We start from the raw sequence: 19,072 nt of genomic DNA on the forward strand, positions 1-19,072 counted from the left end.
CACATTTTCCACCAGAGGTCAGACTTTCCTTTTGTCGCCCATTGTTAGCTACTGAGACACAAAGTACACCCGACACAGTTGCATACCAGTATGCTTACAATTGAGACACACCACGTCATCATAACATTCTGATCCTCTCACCCTCTAAATTTTTATTTGTTGACATTTTTATTAATATTTTTTACTGTGGAGTCTGTCGACGGGCAACCAGGAGAGCTCTGTTCTTTTTGATGTTTTGTAGTTCACTCCATGTAACATATCTTCACCTGCGCAAGAGGATAGTGTGTAAGAATAGCCAGGCTTGCATACTGCAGAACGCAGTCTGATGCAGTAGAACATACTACATTTGACATACGACATAGTGGGACATTGAAAAAATAAAATAATCTGGCACACTAAATAGCAGGGTAGTATGGGTGTCAGGACAGACCCTCTGTCATTCTTTGACTCTTTCCACCCCGTCTCCCTCCTCTCCCCAGGGTCCTAGAGGTCTCCTCGGCCCACGCGGCCCTCCTGGTCCCACTGGTCAGCCCGTACGTATCCGTGACCTCATTTCCTCTTCCTCTGGAGCGACCGCACGACCAATTCTGACAGGAAATTGAGAGTTAACGTGAATGTTTTCCTCCTCCCAGGGCGTCGCTGGTGTGGACGGCCCTCCCGGCTCCAAAGGAAACATGGTACGAGCTGTCGTTCCAACTCGAAACACATCTGGTGAAAACCGGTTTCAGCCCTAGCGTTAGCCACAACGTCAGCACTGGTTCACCCAGAGCGTTCGGCGAGGTGTTGCAGGAGATACTGCCGGAGTATTTAGCTGAGTGTCGCTGCAGCGTGACAGCCTGTGGGGTGAGGGTGGGCCTGCTGGTTTAGATGCAACAGCTGCGAGGGCAGAGGTCCTGTGTGTGTCTATATAGTGGAGAGTACAGCTGTTCAAAGGGCCTGTTCAGAAACAGCCCCGATCTCTCTAGCCCCCTAGCTTCCCAGCACCCTAGCCCCATACTGTAGCGTCCTAACTCCCAGCATTATTGTAAAGTACAGTAGTTGAACACAGAGCAGGCTGAATCATGTGAACACCCCCCCCCCTCCCCCTTTCCGTCACGTTAGATAAAAGTTTCTGCCAAATGAAATCATTCCATTATGACACGGCTCAGGAGGGATCCTAACTATTCAATCTTCAATAAAAAAATGTAATCAGTTTTCAGTCAGACTCATGGAGAGGATGTTGTGGATCTAGCTAAATGAATGCCCCCATAGCAACGGCCACTTGAAGAAGCAGAGCAGAGATCCTGACTCCAGTATGACCTGATCATCCTGACTGATGTCCAGTCCAACTGACCGTCTCTCTCTCTCTCTCTCTCTCTCTCTCTCTCTCTCTCTCTCTCTCTCTCTCTCTCTCTCTCTCTCTTCTCTCTCTCTCTCTCTCTCTCTCTGCAGGGGCCCCAAGGAGAGCCTGGTCCTTCTGGTCAGCAGGGTATCCAGGAACACAGGTAAGAGGGCCCCAGGAAGAAGGGACCTGGCTCTGAATGAGGCCCAGGGACCACAAACTCAGATCTGAGGGGGGTTGTTGGGCGGGAGTCAATGTTTCACCTCTCGTTCAGTCCCACGAGGCACTCCTCTCTACCCCAGCCCTGACCTCCCCTAAGCTGGACCTGCGGAGAGCAACCACCCACACACACACACACACACACACACTCTTTGCCCTGGGAATATTTTTCAGGGTTTTCTGATGAGGGGCGGGGGTGGGGGGGGGGGGCAGCTGAAAGCATCTCATTCATGTGTTAGGAATGCCTGAAATACAGCCACACCTGTAAGAGCAGGCTTTCCAGTGCTGGTGCCTCACGCATGTGTGTGCGTGTGTCTATGTGCATCTCTGTGTGCATGTGTGTGTGTGCGTGTGGTTGCCATGGTCACAAGCTTCAAACTGTCCTCGTCTGCCACACAGGGTCTCCCAGGTCCTCAAGGCCCCATCGGACCACCTGGAGAAAAGGTTTGTTGGTCATTTTAAGGCTACATCTGAATCGGCAGGTTCTCTCCCAGCAGGCCTGGTGTTTTGAGGCCTGCTGGTTGAGGCCTGCTGCGGTAGGGCTGTCTGGAGGATGACTGGATGGTGGTCACATGGTGGTTGTGGCCTCTCTAACCCAGTGCTCATCTTATTACAGGGACCTCAGGGAAGGTCAGGGTTAGCTGGACTGCCAGGAACCGACGGACCTCCTGTATGTGGTATTCCATCTCCCTCCCGCTCTCCCTCCCTCTCTCCCTCCCTCTCTCCCTCCCTCTTTCATCTCTCTCCCCTGTGTCCCTCCCTCTGTCTCCCTTCATCTCCCTCCCTCCTCCCTCCATCTCCCTTCCTCCCTTTTGTTGTAATTCCCCCCATGCCTTCACAGGTTTTGTGTAACTCAAGTGAAAATAATGACATGTCAGAATGCTGGGATCGGTCTCTTGTAACAAGGCTGGTCAATAGCACAGCTATCAGTGAGAGTTAGTGCGGAGCATGACAATTTTCAAAAGTGGTTCCAATTGTTGGTTATTCTCATTCTCATTATCTCCTCCCTGACATTTTACTCAGCTTTATTTTTTGTTGTAAAAAAAAATTATATTATATTGTGTTACTATCTCCGAAGGTAAGTGTCTGGTACCTTGTCATCTTTCTGTCAGCTGTCAGTGTTATGACCACCGCCCCAGGTCTCGGCAGCCTCTGGGCCCTAAAGTCTGCTGTGTTACCCGTGTGTACTGTCACAGCCACACGTGTCAGTTAGAACCACCAGGTGTGCTGGTGAAAAGCCTCGGTAAACAAATATAAAACAGTTAAAATGAGCCCGAAGCGAACGCTGTTAAGGTCTCCATCACTCTGACACCCGGTGCTGCAGACCCACATGTAGCACAGAGTCCGAAAGGACTTTCTCTAACTCTGCATAGTAGCTATATTGCTGTGACACGAGAGAGCTTGATTTCCGTCTGTTTTGGCAGGGTCATCCCGGGAAAGAGGGCCCTCCTGGAGAGAAAGGAGCTCTGGTAAGTAAACAGCACCCTCGACGGATGGATGGATTCATGGATGGGTGGACGAATCAGTCAGTCGATTGGAGGACAATATATTGGGCTAAATGAATTAAATGTAAAAAAAAAGATCCTTACCTCCCAGTAATCCAGTCAGGCTGTCAGTGTTAGAAACATGTTGTCTTCCTCCTCCAGGGTCAGGCAGGGCCTCAGGGGCCCGTCGGCTACCCAGGACCCCGTGGTGTCAAGGTACTGTGCACTCGAATCTCTCCATTGATCCTTATTTCTACAGCTCTTTTTTACAACTGGTATCACAGAGGGTTTCACAGATGCCCACAGAGTGGCACTGATAAACAACCTGAACCCCTCACAGAAGAGAAAGAAAAACTCTCTCTCTCAGAGATAAAACAAAATGGCTGAAACCATTCAGTCCCCTCATGTATATATGAATATATAAATAAGGGTGAATGACAAAGGCACTGTCTTTGACAAAAAAAAAATAAAAAAAAATAATGCCTTCATTGTCAAATCAATAGGGGCTGTTGAAAAAACAAACCAGCTGTCGTGTTCTGTTGTTAACGTGCCATTCTCCTTTCCCAGGGTGCTGATGGAGTCAGAGGCCTGAAGGGAGGAAAGGGAGAGAAGGTAAACAATCACTTATTAATTTGCTTGTTTGACGAGAGAAAGGCCACGTAAGGCTGTGTCTACATGTGTACGGCTCACGACGTTGCCTCCGCCTGTCAATCCCGGGTTGAGGAGCGTGAGCCAGTGAACCGGCGCTCAATGAAGGATCTCTCTCTCTCTCTCTCTCTCTCTCTCTCTCTCGCCTCTCTCTCATCTCTCTCTCTCTCTCTCTCTCTCTCTCTCTCTCTCTCTCTCTCTCTCTCTCTCTCTCTTCATCTCTCTCTCTCTCTCTCTCTCTCTCTGCTGGACAGTGTGTGAGCTACTACAGAGGGTGGAAAATCCCAAAAATATGAGAGTAAATCACGAAAATATGGGTATAAATACGTATGTATACAATGCAAATAGGGGTTGAGGGCGTACTTGGAAAACAGGGTACTGGGCCCAAACAAGTTTGAGAATCACTGAGGTAGACCCTAAACCTAGCATCTAAGCTGTTTAATAAGGATGGCATCTTGTTAGTCAATATGGAAAGTGCTCAGTGGGGACATGGTTGGGGGTTTAGATAGTTTAGGGAAGGTTCGACTTGAGTTCATACAATAAATCACCAGACGAGTCGAGAACGGCACCAAATGGGAAATGCAACAGCACCAAAGATCCATCGGTGCCTTTGCTTCAAGCTGAGGAGTGAGAGGTGGGGGGTGAACCTCTCGCAGGGTGAGATGGATCATGCAGCCACACACGCTGTTGAGACGAGAGCGTTGAGATCCCATCCTCGCTCCACTACCCTGCGCAGACACCACTTCATACTTCCTTTCATCTTGGTTGCTAGGAGACAATTTCAGCACACATTCAAAGTCAGCGGTTACTAGACGCCAACAGCACAACAGCCTTACGGAACATCGGAAAGTACGCTGCCCTACTATCCTGTTCCATAATACACCTCTGCATTCTGCGTTGGTCGTCGGCTGGTCGTACTTTAATTGTAAGCCGTGCCGTCAAGAACAGCAACGTACATCCGCAACTTGAGAGTGTTTGTTCGATGTGAAGATAGAAGGCGCCATGTCCTCAAGGTGTGAGGTGTTCTAAGGGTGTGTGTGTGTGTGTGTGTGTGTGCGTGCGTGAGTGTATGAGTGTGTGTGTGTGTGTGTGTGTGTGTGTGTGCGTGTGTGTGTGCGTGCGTGTGTGTGCGTGAGTGTATGAGTGTGTGTGTGTTCTGAGCCTGGTGTGGTTTCCAGGGCACATGTGTCAAGACTCACAACACTGCATTATGTATCAGCAGCCACACAGCCAGGTGACAGACAGAAAAGGGAGAGGGGGAAGGAGCGGGGGGGGGGGAGAGGGAGAGAGAGAGAGATAGGGAGGGAGGTAGAGACAGAGATGGAGAGAGAGAGAGAAGAGGAGAGGGAGAGAACACAGACAATCAAAGTGAAAGTGAGAGACAGAGAGGTGAAGAGGGTATCTTTTTGATCTCATCCCCCCACAGCTACTGTGGCAATGAGAACTATGTGGCTGAAATGCAATTTTTTAGAGCAGCAACACAGATGCTGCATTAGATTAGTGTTTGTAGAAAAAAGATTTGCTTAATCAATTCTGATCAAAGTCAGGTGGCTGAGTGGTTAGGGAATCGGGCTAGTAATCAGAAGGTTGCTGGTTCGATTCCAGGCCGTTCCAAATGACGTTGTGTCCTTGGGCAAGGCACTTCACCCTACTTGCCTCTGGGGGAATGTCCCTGTACTTACTGTAAGTCGCTCTGGATAAGAGCGTCTGCTAAATGACTAAATGTAAATGTAAAATTCTTCAGAATGAGAATGTTCGGTGCTTTACCCACTTTCACCAGCAGATGGCAGTAGCATATATTGGAAAGAAACACTGAACGCTGAACAATTAAAATATTAAAAAGTGTCTTATTCTGTATTTTACTGGACCAATGTGTTTATTTGCTTCTGGAAAGGTTCATTGTGAGGGAGTACATTCTGAGTGAGAGATGGTAACCCTGTTTTCTCCTGTGTTAGGGTGAAGATGGTTTCCCTGGTTTCAAGGGGGACATGGGACTCAAAGGTGACAGGGTGAGTGGACCAAATGTACAACCTAGCACAACCATCCACACTCCACATTCATATGGTGCTAATCATCAAGAATTGTGTGTGTTTACGTGTGTGTACGTCTGAATACTGTGTGTGTATGGTGTGTGGGTGTGTTTGTGTATGGTATGCATGTGTGTGTACGTGTGTGTGTATGGTATGTGTTTGTGTGTGTGTGTGCAGGGAGAGCTGGGGATGCTGGGATCGCGTGGTGAGGATGGACCGGAGGGTCCCAAGGGACGAGCAGGTCCAAACGGAGAGTCAGGCCCCATGGGACACGCTGGAGAGAAGGTAGCTACACACACTCACACACACACTCACACACACACACACACACACGCTGGAGAGAAGGTAGCTACACACACTCACACACACACACGCTGGTGAGAAGGTAGCTACACACACTCACACACTCACACACACACACACACGCTGGAGAGAAGGTAGCTACACACACTCACACACACACATGCTGAAGACAAGGTAGCTACGCCTTCACACACACACACACACACACACACACACACACACACACACACACACACACACACACACACACACACACACACAGCATACACACACTACACTATATCATCAGCTGTATCATGCTATACTAAACTATACTATACCATACTACACTTTGCTTCCTACCATACTGTGCATTGCTAAAATGAGATTTGGGCAATGGGCTCGTATTCCTCTGAACTCCTATTGAACAGCTGTGCTCTGTTTTCAGGGGAAACTGGGAGTTCCAGGATTGCCAGGTTATCCAGGAAGACAAGGACCAAAGGTTTGTCAACAACATGCACGCGCACACACACCTCCACAGGCGTACGTACACACACTGTGTCCCACGTCAACACAAGCGCACGCCGTCTATCATCCACGTTTAACACATCACAGTTCACATTGTTCTTTGATTCCGTGCTGACGCGGATTAAAAGATTAGCCATATGCCAGATGATTACATAGAATTCATTCACTCGGCCCGGGATCCTAGCAGACAGTAATTTATGTGCGAAGGCTGCCAACCTGGATGTTTAATAAGTGATCTGTTGAAGCGCTGCCATGGCAGTTTGAAAGAGGGCCCACCGTGTGAGAGTCACGGTGGGGTTTGTAGTCCATCAAAGTGTTCGGAGCTTCCTCCAGCTCCATCACTGCCTCCTCTGGCCGGGTTTGCCAAACCGTGTCTGAGGACGGGAATGTATGCATGTTGGAGAGAGATAGAGAGAGAGAGAGAGAGTGAGAGTGAGAGAGAGAGAGAGAGAGACCTGTTGACCTGTTTTGAATGCTTCCAGTGCAGTCAGGACTGAGGGTCTGCTCACAGGTCAGTGTTTTAAACCTCTGAGAGCACATCATCCATGACCGTCATCCATCACCACCATCCACCCATCCCCAATCCCCAAAGTCCAAGTCTTTTATTGATTATTCGCACAGATCACGCTAGGTAACTCTGGAAATTGACATTCTTGCGGTGGGCCCTGCTACAGATTAAAAAAAAGGTTCCTGATGCAAAATATTTTGCTAGAATATAGAAAAATTAACTAGAAGATATATATTTAATTCATTAATTCATTCACAATATCACAATTTAACTACAATACACGTTTATTTCACAAAAATATAAAAAGAATTGTATAGACACGAGGGACTTATGTTCATTCGTACAGTTTACAGAAAAAGGTGTCCTTTTTGTGGATGTTTCTCATAGTTTCATAATCTCATAGTGATGGGCACGTCCAGTCAGTGGGGCTCTCTCCTAGACACAGACACACAGAGACACACAGACACAGAGACACACAGACACAGAGACACACACACACACGCACAGAAACACAGAGACACACAGACACACAGATACAGACACTCACAGACACACACACAGACACACACAGACACACACACACACACACACAGACACACAGGCACACAGGCACACAGAGACACAGAAGCGAGCTGACAGCGACAGAGGCAGCCTCACTGTCTCCAGCCCTCTCTCATCCACATGCACACCGCGGCCAACTGCCCTCTGAATCTGCTGCTCTGACCCGCAGGGTTCATCTGGATTCCCTGGGTTCCCGGGAGCCAATGGAGAAAAAGGAGCCAGGGTAAGATGGATCGAATGCCCCTCCCCCCTCCCTCGCCCTCTTCCCCCTCCCCCTCTCCCTCGTCCCCTCCTCCCTTTCTCACCCCTTCCCTCTCCCCTCCCTTCTCCTCTCCCTCCCTTCCCTCTCCCCCGTCCCTTCATCCCCCTCTCCCTTCCACCGTGGCCCCTTCCCCCCGTTCTCCACAGGTTTCCTCTTTTCTCTTTCCCTTGGAGTGTGGATCGCACACTGCATCATAACACCACACAAAAGGAAATGGATTTCCCATTGTGAAAGCATCTATATGATGAGCTTGCACAAAAAAACACGGAGCCCAAATCAATGCGGCGAGGAACAAAAGAGGCTGAAACGATTTGTGTTTCCTCAGTGAATTCTCCTCTGTCACGCCGGCCTGCCGGAGGAACACACGCACACACAGTTTAGACCGCTGAAAAGAAACAGGACCATGTGCGCCCACTGTGTATTTACTTGTTTTCAGTGAATTGCTTAGTTGATGTGAGAGTACATCTCTCCATGACCTCCGTCTGACCTGAATTGTCTCTCTCTCTCGTCTGTGACAGGGTGTAGCGGGCAAGCCAGGTCCAAGGGGGCAACGAGGTCCGACGGTACGTCCCCCCCGGTGACGCCAAAGCTGTCTAATGTCACTCTGTCGTATACTGTACAAATTCCTACTGTGCACATTTTCATGTACACCAACCCTACCGCTATCCCAGTGGTGGGTTCTTCAATCCTCACGGGTGCACAGCTACTTCTTAACCACCACGAAACCCCGAAACACGTCTATATGTGTGGTCGGGTAGCTTTTAGAGAAACACCCACATCTACCACTGGTACATCCTGACCCGGGGACCAGTGTGGATCTGACCCCTGCCCATGTCTCTCCTGTCCCCCTCAGGGTCCACGAGGTGCTCGGGGTGCGCGAGGTCCAACAGGCAAGCCAGGCCCTAAGGTAAGCCCCGCCCCATCCGGCCCCATCCCAGGTGTGGTTGTGACAGGACGGTCCCTGTGTGTGTCTGTGTGACTCCGGGCTCATGTGTGCTCTCCTGTGTGTTTCAGGGCACAGCGGGCAACGACGGTCCCCCTGGCCCGCCTGGTGAGAGAGTAAGTCCCTCCAGACGGCCTCTCCAATGAGGAAATGCTCACATTGGTAGCTGTCATGCAACGGGCTTCGTATGGGGAAATAGCTTGGTGAAGAAGCGTTTAGCGCATGTGTGTGTATGGGGGTGTGTGTGAGTGTGTGGATGTGTGCGTGTGAGTAGAGGGGCTAGTGTTCGATACGGGAAACAATTATGGATCAATTATATCATTGCTGGGCACTTGCTGCTGGAGTCATTTACAGTCAGGCTGAGTTTTGGGCTCCTGCCATGGGCTAAATCAATTGTACTGTGGTTGTATTAGTGCTCTCCCATCTCCCCCCCTCTCTCTCTCCCTCGCTTTCTCTCTTCACTCCCTCTCCCTTCATCTCTCTCTCTCTATCCTCATCTTTCTCTCTCTTTATCTCTCTCCTCATCTCTCTCTCTCTCTATCCTCATCTCTCTCTCTCTTTATCTCTCTCCTCATCTCTCTCCCTCTCTCTCCCTTCATTTCCCCCTCCCTCCTCCCTCCTGGCTCCTCGCTCTCCTGCCTTTTCTCTCCCCTTTTCTATTCCTTCTTTTCCACTCCTCTCCTTATTTCTCTGAAATGTCCCGCCTGTATCTGCAGGATCGTTTGAGCTCCCTGGATGCACTCAGCCAACACATTGTAACATAAGGGGTATCTCAGGGTACTCTTATCAAGCATGGAACATGTCTTCCATGAAGTACTTTCATGTCTTCCCGTATTCACAGACACCTTTTCAGGCTTTAGATTCACGTCTTCCCAGATAGACAGTATATCGTATTATGCTCCATGTGCGTCGTCCTTCTTTCCCACCTTCTGACCGTCGGGCCGTTCGTCTCTCGCGTCTCAGTATGTGTTGCCCGTATTCTGAGGCCAATGTGTTATAATATAATACTTTGGCCTCATTATTGCCTTTTTCATTAGCTAATGCCTAGGCATCATCTCTTCATCAGGACACAGGCTGGGTTTCTAACATCTGTCCTTGGTCTGTCCTCACCAGACAGGCTCCAATGCTGTCTTCAGAGTGTTCGATTAAGACTCCGCCCGCATAGCGCCATAGACTCCTCCCACATGTTTCCTTTGATCCCCTCCCACACATCTTGTTCGATTCCTCCCACAGATCACCTTAGATTCCTCCCACAGACATTCATAGACCTTTCCGTCATACGGCATGAGACTCCGCCCACATAGCATCATAGACTCCTCCCTCGTACCGCATGAGACTCTGCCCACATAGCTCCATAGACACCTCCCATGGACCCGTTTCCTTCCTCTTCCTCACTGTTCATCTGTTCATTCCAGGGACCTCAAGGACCCCAGGGCCCTGTGGGCTTCTCAGGACCGAAGGGCCCCCCTGTAAGTGTTCACCTGCCACAACGACCACACGGTACCTTCTCAAACACTGTGTATTGTTCTCGATGGGCTCCATGACCATCCTTAGCCGGCTAGTTCTCGAGCATTGACCTCTAGTTTACATAAGAAAACCAGTTACATCCCAAACCGTGTTCCTCTCCCTCTCTTCCCCCTTTAACCATCTCCTCTCTCCGTGACTCAGGGACCCCCTGGGAAGGACGGTCTGCCCGGACACCCTGGCCAGCGCGGAGAGACGGTGAGTGTCACCGGCCACGCCCCTCCCAGAGCTGTCAAGCCCCCGAGCACCCCCCCGGTCGGTTGTCTCCACCGGTCACTTCCCTCCGGACGTGGAAGCTTTAGACGCCTCGTTGTTTCCAGGGCGGGAGGGGAATCCTACCCCCCCCTCGTTGTCTTAACTTTTCACACCCGGTGGGACCTGACCGCTTGAGGTAGCTCGCGTTTGTCGCGCCGGGGAGCCAGGAGCTCGACAGCTCGCTTCAAGTCGTCGGAACGTGTTTAACACTGCATGTGTGGGTGTGTGGGGTGGGGGGTTGTGTCTTCTGCGACCGACGACGGCGGACGCTAACTCCAGCTAGCTGAGAAGCGAGCGCTCGTCTCGCTTTCAAATTCCGATTGATCAAATCGGGGGTTCCTTTCGGCGCGAAAAGACACGCGACGCGCCCGGCCGGAGGGCTCCGTTTCAGCCGGGCTTCCTCTCCCGTCTCTGGCGGGCCAGATGCTTTGGGATGGAGGGCCTCGTGCGGCGCCAGCGCTGTTCGCCACAGCAGAACGCCGCTGGCGCCTGGAGGGCTGGAGACATCTCGCGCGGGTCTGCCCGCGTGTCTAGCTCGGCCCGGTTTCACTTCGCGCAACGCCTGATGGAGACACACACACTCAGGAGGCTAGTGTCATCACAGCCAGATGGGTTGGTGTGTGCGTCAGTTCAGCTCGTTGTGGAGTGACAAGAATCCCTAAGCATTGAGCAGGCCTCCTGATCCCACTGATCACTTCTCCAGTAGCTGCATGCTGAACTTCCTTTAAAAACGGTTGCTGCAAATCGTCATTATCGCATTAGACAGAAAAGGCATTGTGTAGATAAACCACGATGGTATCTTTACTGAGATTAGAATGACGTCTCAGTGAATGGGCCAGAGTCTGAGATTGCACCCAGCAATGCTTTGTATTTGTCCCCCTCAATTTGTTTAGTCTGGGAAGGCAATGAAGGTTGTTAAAAGCTTGACAGAGCGTCCCACCAATCGTTAAAGTTTCCCTTCCGTCTATCACTTTCCCCAAATGACACATTAAAACTGAGTATGTTGGCGCACACACTCACTCGCATACACTCTCACACACACACTTCCACACACACATTCACACACAGACACACAACTCCTCCCCCCCCCCCCCACAGTCTCATTCCGATGACATCAATAAAGAGTGTTCATTAAGATGTTTACGACACCAGATTTATCACCCAGTAAACAGATATGCGGAGCGCCCAATACGAGAATTGATCACAGCAGTTAAACTCCTCGCCCGAGGCAAAGATCCGGCCATTCCAAACTCTAGTCAAGGAACCGTTTAGCTGAAATATAGATCGAATTCTATCTGTCTTTGATTCACTGCTCAGTCTGTAATGCTATCCGTGGATCCCTTCCCCTAACATTACCTGATTGTAAATCATTAGGCCCCACACGCTAATGCATCTGAGATTACCGTGGAACACAATCGTCCACCGGCGCCATATAAAAAAACAAAAAAACAATCACACAACAAGGTATGAATAACAGGAGCTAAACAATCTTTCGTCTTCTGAAACCCACGTGCCGTTTGTCCCTCTCTGTGTGTGTGCTCGGCCCGTGCGCTGCCCCTCCCCTCTCTCTCCTAGTCAGGTGATGTGTGTTTTGTGTCGTGCAATTGGGCTTGCACTCACTCCATGTTGTCCGCGGCCTTTGTTAGATGATTGAAAGCTCTGAGGTATGCCTTCTGCTGGGGAAAGATGCGAAGCGCACAGGGTTCTTCACTCACAGGACGATCAATGAAGCCGGTGGACGGCATCTTTGATCTCGCAGCTCATTGGGGTTCTGACCGGTTCCATCTCCTCACCTGATGCTGGTCGGTGTCCCGTCAGCTTCGAGCCCTCTCGAGATATGACGGAAATACTCACCGGGAACTCGGAATTCAATCGATTGCGAGAGGGTCACATTTCAGGGGTGCTTTTGATTTGCGTACAGCGACTCATGGGGGTGACGCGTGATGATGAGCTCGCTGTCCGATGGTGGAATCTGTTTCACGCTGAACACGAGCGAGCGAATCACAGGGTGTGTCTATTACCGAACACTTTACGAAGTCCACTGCAATACAGTGCACTGCAATACAGTGCACTTACATCTGTAGTGCACTCCGTCGCTGATTAGTGCTGTCTCAAATGGAACACTTACGTTAACCACTTGGCAGAAGTGACGGACGCAAATCTGCTCGCGGCACCCGCGAATCTAAGGCGGAAGTGACAGACTCAAATCTGCCCGCGAGTCATTTCGTCCGCCATTATTTTAGAAATGAAATGAAAAGCTGCCGAAAGGGCTCCTCCTCTTCCGCTACGTAGCCAATATGGCGCCCGTTTAGGGTGAGTAGTGTCCATCGTTGTACACTGCATTTTTTGACCGTTTGCAGTGCGCCATCCGGGTACTTTCAGTGCCCTGAATTCTGCTGGTTCTGTCAGTTTGCACAAGCGAAGTGCACAAGTGCTCGGTAGTAGACACAGCCACAGAATTGTGACTTCCGAATCAAGTCAGCCTTCCTGGCTGCTGTGTCGAAATCAAGCGCACCGCTGAAAGTCGATCACTCAATCTGTCTGCTTCTGATTGAACGTCTGCATTTGTCAACGGCCCCGGAAGATTGTCCTTTGTAAGACCTTGTTTGTTGACTAAAGTTTGTTGCTTTGTGTCCGTGCTGTTGTCCCGTGTGTGCTGAGTCATGACTTCACTGTTAACACAGCTGCTGCGCTTGTGAAGTAGTTGCTTGTGTGCCACACTAACTTTGTTATTGCAGCAAAGGCCCGTGGGTAAAGTGCATCGTGTTTGACCTCAAGGTCATACGATGTGTCATCTTACTCCTCGGGCTGAGGTGGTTCTGTAAGTAAGTGACAGAGGCAATAAAGTTATTTCGAAATACAAAGCCCCCTGAATCTACACACTGAACAGGGCTGAAAATGGAAATGAACACATCTCTCCGTATCCGTATTTAAAATTGTTTTTCATAACATAACTGTTAAAAACTGAATAAAAGAAACATAACAATATCTAAGTTTAGATTTTTTATGTCATTCTGTTTGCACATGTGCAGTTAGGGTTTGTAAAGCAAAATAGCAACGGTTTTCCCTATTCACATGACTTTCCATCCACCCATTAAAACAGTCCACTTAAAGGATCCTGGCCCACGTAAATGCACACAATGCTAACTCTCAAACCATCAGCCTATTTAAACTAGTGGATGGAAAAGACCAATCAGAAGAAGGCATGAGCATTCGTGTGAGTGTGTGTCACATGGATGTATCTTCCAATCAGGTTCCAGTCTGACTCAGGTGTTGTGTCCTGCAGGGGTTCCAAGGGAAGACAGGCCCACCTGGACCAGGAGGCGTGGTTGGCCCTCAGGTGAGTATCCCTCTCCCCAGCTCTCCACCAATCAGCGGCCAAAGTATTCAGCGATCCACCAATCAGAATACCCCTGGTATTCACGTAGAAACAGCCCAGGCACCTTTAGGGCCGTGTGACTGATGTCGGTTACCGATGATACCCCTGACAGGGTCCCACCGGAGAGACCGGCCCAGTGGGAGAGAGAGGTCACCCCGGGCCCCCAGGCCCACCTGGAGAACAGGGTCTACCTGGAGCTGCTGGCAAGGAGGGAGCCAAGGTGAGAACCAGCCGTCTGGGAGGGGCTGGCGACCAGGGGCGTGGGTTTGTTTTCAAGTGTGGCTGGGATAGCTTTACCTGAGGATCCGTTAAATATAATTGTCTTCCTAAAATGTTTGGGTTGGGGTGGAGATGGCTGTCAGGCGGTCAGAGCTGTCTGTCCTGGGGTCGGTATCTAGAAGGACACCTCTGAACTCTTCTTCTGTTGTGTCTAACGAGCACAAATGAACGCCGAGCCAAGACAAACACAAAATACACGACGGTTGTCCCAGAATGACCCGATGATTGACTTCCTCCTCCTTGTGGTGTTTTGTCAGCCAGACGGCGAAACTACCCAGGGTTTGGGAACATGAGCGAAGGGGAGTTAGTTCCCTCCCTGGCTGGCCATATCATTGCCTATTAAAAGCAGACAGTGGCCATTTTGAAGAAGGACGGTCTTATTCAAAATAGGTCTCCAAAGCCCCAAGGCCAACACCACCCCCTCCTCCCCAAAGCCCTCCCTGTCTCCGACTCTCATTTTCTCACTCTCCTCGGAAAGGAGACAGTTTAATCAGGTCCATCTGCTACCTCCAAACCCTCTGCCACTCACAGCCCACCTCGGCTCCCTGTCTGGGGTTTCCTCATCAATATTCCAGGGACAGCTCTGGGAATGTCTTGGCAGAGAAGCCTAAATCCTCTTATACTACCGGAGCCTACTTTTTCTGCCTCAGAGTTAGCAGATAAAGACTAGACTGCTTATACAAGGGGGAGGGGAAAGGCTTGCACTTTGAAGTTATGCTGCAAACTCCCATTGTTTTTCCTTTCATTATGTCAAAAAACGAAATTGCATGCCAGTGTAGCAGTATGTGTTGTTGTGTCATAATTGGTTGTCTCTAGTGAGTATAATCAGGGTAACTTTTAATGCTAACCTCCACAGAGCTACAGCACCAGGCAGCGATGCTGTAGTTACTAGCTCTGTTTGTGTTTACTTTATAGTCCCGCAGCGAACCGTTCTCCCCCTGGGGGGGATTTTAATTATTCCTGACTAATTGAATTTTTTTGCGGGGTCTGCTTTTGAAATTCAGTGCCATTCTCTCTAGTGGAAATTACAGCAAAAACAAAATAGTGGGTGTTGCTCATTGGCCTCATTTGCCGTGACGATCATTGACGATCTCTGGGCAGGAGAGAGCCAGGACACTGATGTAAATAATTTCCTTGAAATAATGATGGTTGCCAGTCCTAATCCAATTATTAAAAAAACAGAACATGTTTATGTGACATTTGGAAGAATATACAGTAAAGAAAATATCAAAAATACAACATGAGACAGAAGTTATTTAGCCATGTTGGGCATGGTACCTTAGTGGTAACAGCTGAGGTGCAGTACTGGATGTGTTTATGTGTACGTAGCGGTATGGGGGTGCACTGGGACTTAACTCCTCTTGTGTGTTTCTCCTCAGGGAGACCCAGGCCCTCAGGGAGCAGCAGGGAAGGATGGCCCAGCCGGGCTCAGAGGGTTCCCAGGAGAGAGAGGACTTCCTGGAGCAACGGTAAGAACCGCCCCACCAGCACCAACACGTGTCTTTCAAAGGTTCCACCCCCCCGGTCTCCATGTCCAGAAGATCCACTCACTGCAAATGAACCAGGACCTTTCCAGAAGTGTTCACCCCATCAAATATGAGTTCCTCCGACCAATCAGCCCGCTGTGGGGAAATTCAAAGTGACGTCTTACAAATGAACAGGCATGGAATAGTTTTGCGCGGCTGAAACCAGTCTTTTAATGCCGCAATGCATCATGGTCACCTACTTCAGTGGAAACAAATTGCAGGCCGGGATTCAGGTTCAACCCAAGGACTTTTTCAACAAGCACTTTTGAGGGAGATATATTAGGTTTTTTTTTATATTGTTTGCATTATTTATTCAATTAATAATTAAAAAGTAAATGTTGCCAATTTGGCGAGTGGAGCTAAATTGTGAGGGTGTATGTTGTAGCATCCAAGGTCAGCCTCTGCAGGCAACACGAGAACTGATTGTTTTCTACTGGTGTAATTTACTCCTGCACACAGCGCACCAAGAGACTCATTACTGAGACTGCCATGTGTGCTGGGCCTTAGGGAACTGCTTACACGCACACACACACACACACACTCACACACACACGTACACACACAAAATACTCTCAGACACACACCCAGACACCACACGCAGTCAGACACAGACACACACACTACACTCAGACATGCACACACCGCACAGTTGCACACTCCGGTCATATCCACAATCCCTTGCCAATGCATGGCAGACACGCACACGCACACACACATACCCACGAAAAGAATGATACATGATGCATTACACAAATCAACTCTACTGGGTTGTACAGTACACACATAAACACACACATACACACACATGCCTGCAGACTTTATTTCAGCACTTCTATTTTACTGCACATTTGATGAGAGAGTGCCTGAGGGGGAAATATGGGCCAGTAAATACCTGCTCCGAGACAAGATCAACAAACAAGCAACCTTGCTCTCACCTCAGCCTCTCCCTCTCTCACCCCCTCACCTCACCCTCTCTCCCCCCTCACCTCACCCTCTCTCCCCCGTCACCTCCATCTTCTCCTTCTCTCGACCCTCACCATCCATCTCCCTCCCTCCCTCTCTTTCTCTCTCCCCTCATCTCGCCTCACCCTCTGTCTACCCTCCCCCTCTCTCCTCCCTCCCCCTCTACCTCACGTCCCTCCCCTGTCTCCCCTCAACCTCACCCTCTCTCTACCCTCAACCTCTCCCTCTCTCTACCCTCACCTCCCCCTCTCCTTCTCTCTTCTCCTGTCCAAAAACGTCTGTACTCGTACCCCTAAAACCAGCCAATCAGCTTTCCGAAACAAGAGTTCCTCTCAAACAAGGTCAACATTGATGCATTGTAATCACAGGAGAAGTATAGAACAAACAGGCACGGTTGTCCAGGCGATTCGGGAGTCCTGATGCAACCCCAGCGCTTTAGAGCTGCGACTTTTATTTCGCTCACGTACTCTTACTTGCATTGCATAAGCCCCCCCCCTGTAAGTGTTAAGTAAGCTGTCTCAGTGTATGAAGATCTCTGAGTTCGACCGTGACCCATCTCAAGTCTCTTCAGCCGACAGGAGAGCTCTCAGACCAATTTCCCAGCATCTTTAGCAGACGCCTGCTGAGGGGGCTGGAAACTGAGCAGCTTCCGCCAGGCTCTTTGCACTACGGCCTGGGCAGACCCACTCTGTTCTAGTGGTTTCCAATGATCTCCGAAGATCATCCATCTGCGTCGCGCACGCGGCCCATGCATGTCTATGTTCTGAGAAAAAAAAAAGAAGAAGATCGTTGAAGCGGTCATGTCACTTGTGAAAGACTCCCCTGACAACTATGGCGCGTGTTCTTCAGACAAGAGGACTGTGTGTTTTTCTGGGTGAGCTGTTTGAATGAGTAACCGTGCATGTCTATGTTGTGTTGTTCCAGGGTCCCGCTGGCCTGAAGGGAGGAGAAGGCCCCCAGGGTCCCCCTGGCCCAGTGGTGAGTGCCTCACCGTCATGGTTACCTCATTGGCATGGTTACCTCATTGGCATGGTTACCTCATCACCAATGTAGACCTGAATCTCTAGAGGGCAGTTTGAACAGAAGACAGCAGCCTTCAGTTTCTCAAAACTAACTTCCTCTAAGAGTGCAGGCTCGGGTCCAGGTAATTGCTTTTGAACGTAAGATGACAAAGTAAATGTGCCGCAGAAGCCTTTTAAGATAAAACATTTGGCTTGTATCTCTCAATTTAGAGAGTAATTTAGTATGTACACAGTGACTGTGGATCAGCTGTTGATTTTATTATGGAATACTTACTTAATCATTTCTTTTTAGTGAAGCCCAGTGTCAAATATATAAAGGTAATCAAATGAATACCTCTATAGAACTCAGACGTATGGTAAAACTATTGTGTGTATAGGTAAGATATGAATTCAACTTGACTGCTGATGAATCTGTGTTCCCAAGGTGTGTGTCTCATTACCATCCTAACTGCCTTACAGTCCTTCGGTTTCGTTTTTTTTATTACTAAGAAATGACTGCAGTCACCGTTCACCACACTTCAATCACTTAGCGCACAGAGTTTCATCATCGGAGCAATCATGCACTAGGTAGATTGGTCTAGGATTCTGATTGTTTACCCCCCGCCACCCGCCGCCTGGGAACCGAGGCCGTCACACACAACCCTCCACCCGTCCTCTCCTCCCCCTTAGCCTCCCCTCCCCTCACCCCCATCGCCTCCCTCCACCCTCTCCGCCCCCCCCCCCCCCCCCGCCTCAACCCGGGTTAACGAGAGCGTGTCCACGCAGCGACTCACCCCGGGCGCCCTGCTCACGCGCCGCCTGTGTGACTATACGCAGCCCTCAGCGAGCCTGTTCCCGTCATCCGGCGAGCTCTCCCAAGATCCGCTCGGTCTTGTCAGAAAGCAGAGGAAGTGGCATTGTTCCGCCGCGCAAACTGAACAACAGGTCTCCGTCAGGGGGTGTCGGGCTCTCGCTGGATGAGCTGGCATGTCCCAAGCCCCGGAGAGCTTTGGCTTCTCTCAGTAATCACATCACTCGGGTCCGGATTAAGGCTTTCTGCTCCCCTAGCTCTCCCTTCTCCCATAATGTATTAAGACGAGGCCTGCCCAGCTAGCGAACGAGCAAGAGTGGTTTTTGAAGTAGGACCCAAGTGTCACGGCTAAAGGCAGCCCAGAAGTGCAGGAAAAGATGTACGAAATATGCCGCGTCGAAAGACGAGCTTTTGTGTTTTACACTCAAAGAGTTTTTCCTTTTTCCTCCCAGACCCATTAGCGGTGAACATCAGAGGCGAAGGTAGTTTTGTAAATATCCTAAAAGGAACGTTTGCATCTATGACGCGTGTTTTCAATTGAACGACGG

At 49.8% G+C, this 19,072-nt stretch overlaps 1 protein-coding gene across 1 annotated transcript in view; it reads left to right on the forward strand.

The window, feature by feature from the left end:
- Positions 1-19,072, forward strand: part of col11a1a (collagen, type XI, alpha 1a) — a 70,260-nt gene that overhangs the window by 32,967 nt on the left and 18,221 nt on the right. Inside the window, exons 20-40 of the mRNA XM_062480341.1 lie at positions 480-533; positions 633-677; positions 1,432-1,474; positions 1,929-1,984; positions 2,157-2,210; positions 2,965-3,009; positions 3,187-3,240; positions 3,592-3,636; positions 5,628-5,681; positions 5,880-5,987; positions 6,433-6,486; positions 7,751-7,804; positions 8,362-8,406; positions 8,697-8,750; positions 8,858-8,902; positions 10,202-10,255; positions 10,455-10,508; positions 13,852-13,905; positions 14,057-14,164; positions 15,603-15,692; positions 17,637-17,690. Of these exons, the coding sequence (XP_062336325.1) occupies positions 480-533; positions 633-677; positions 1,432-1,474; positions 1,929-1,984; positions 2,157-2,210; positions 2,965-3,009; positions 3,187-3,240; positions 3,592-3,636; positions 5,628-5,681; positions 5,880-5,987; positions 6,433-6,486; positions 7,751-7,804; positions 8,362-8,406; positions 8,697-8,750; positions 8,858-8,902; positions 10,202-10,255; positions 10,455-10,508; positions 13,852-13,905; positions 14,057-14,164; positions 15,603-15,692; positions 17,637-17,690 (1,224 nt within the window). The remainder of the gene's footprint in view (positions 1-479; positions 534-632; positions 678-1,431; positions 1,475-1,928; positions 1,985-2,156; positions 2,211-2,964; positions 3,010-3,186; positions 3,241-3,591; positions 3,637-5,627; positions 5,682-5,879; positions 5,988-6,432; positions 6,487-7,750; positions 7,805-8,361; positions 8,407-8,696; positions 8,751-8,857; positions 8,903-10,201; positions 10,256-10,454; positions 10,509-13,851; positions 13,906-14,056; positions 14,165-15,602; positions 15,693-17,636; positions 17,691-19,072) is intronic.

The sequence above is a fragment of the Osmerus eperlanus genome, chromosome 15 (genome assembly GCF_963692335.1).
Source record: "Osmerus eperlanus chromosome 15, fOsmEpe2.1, whole genome shotgun sequence".
Classification (NCBI taxonomy): domain Eukaryota; kingdom Metazoa; phylum Chordata; class Actinopteri; order Osmeriformes; family Osmeridae; genus Osmerus; species Osmerus eperlanus.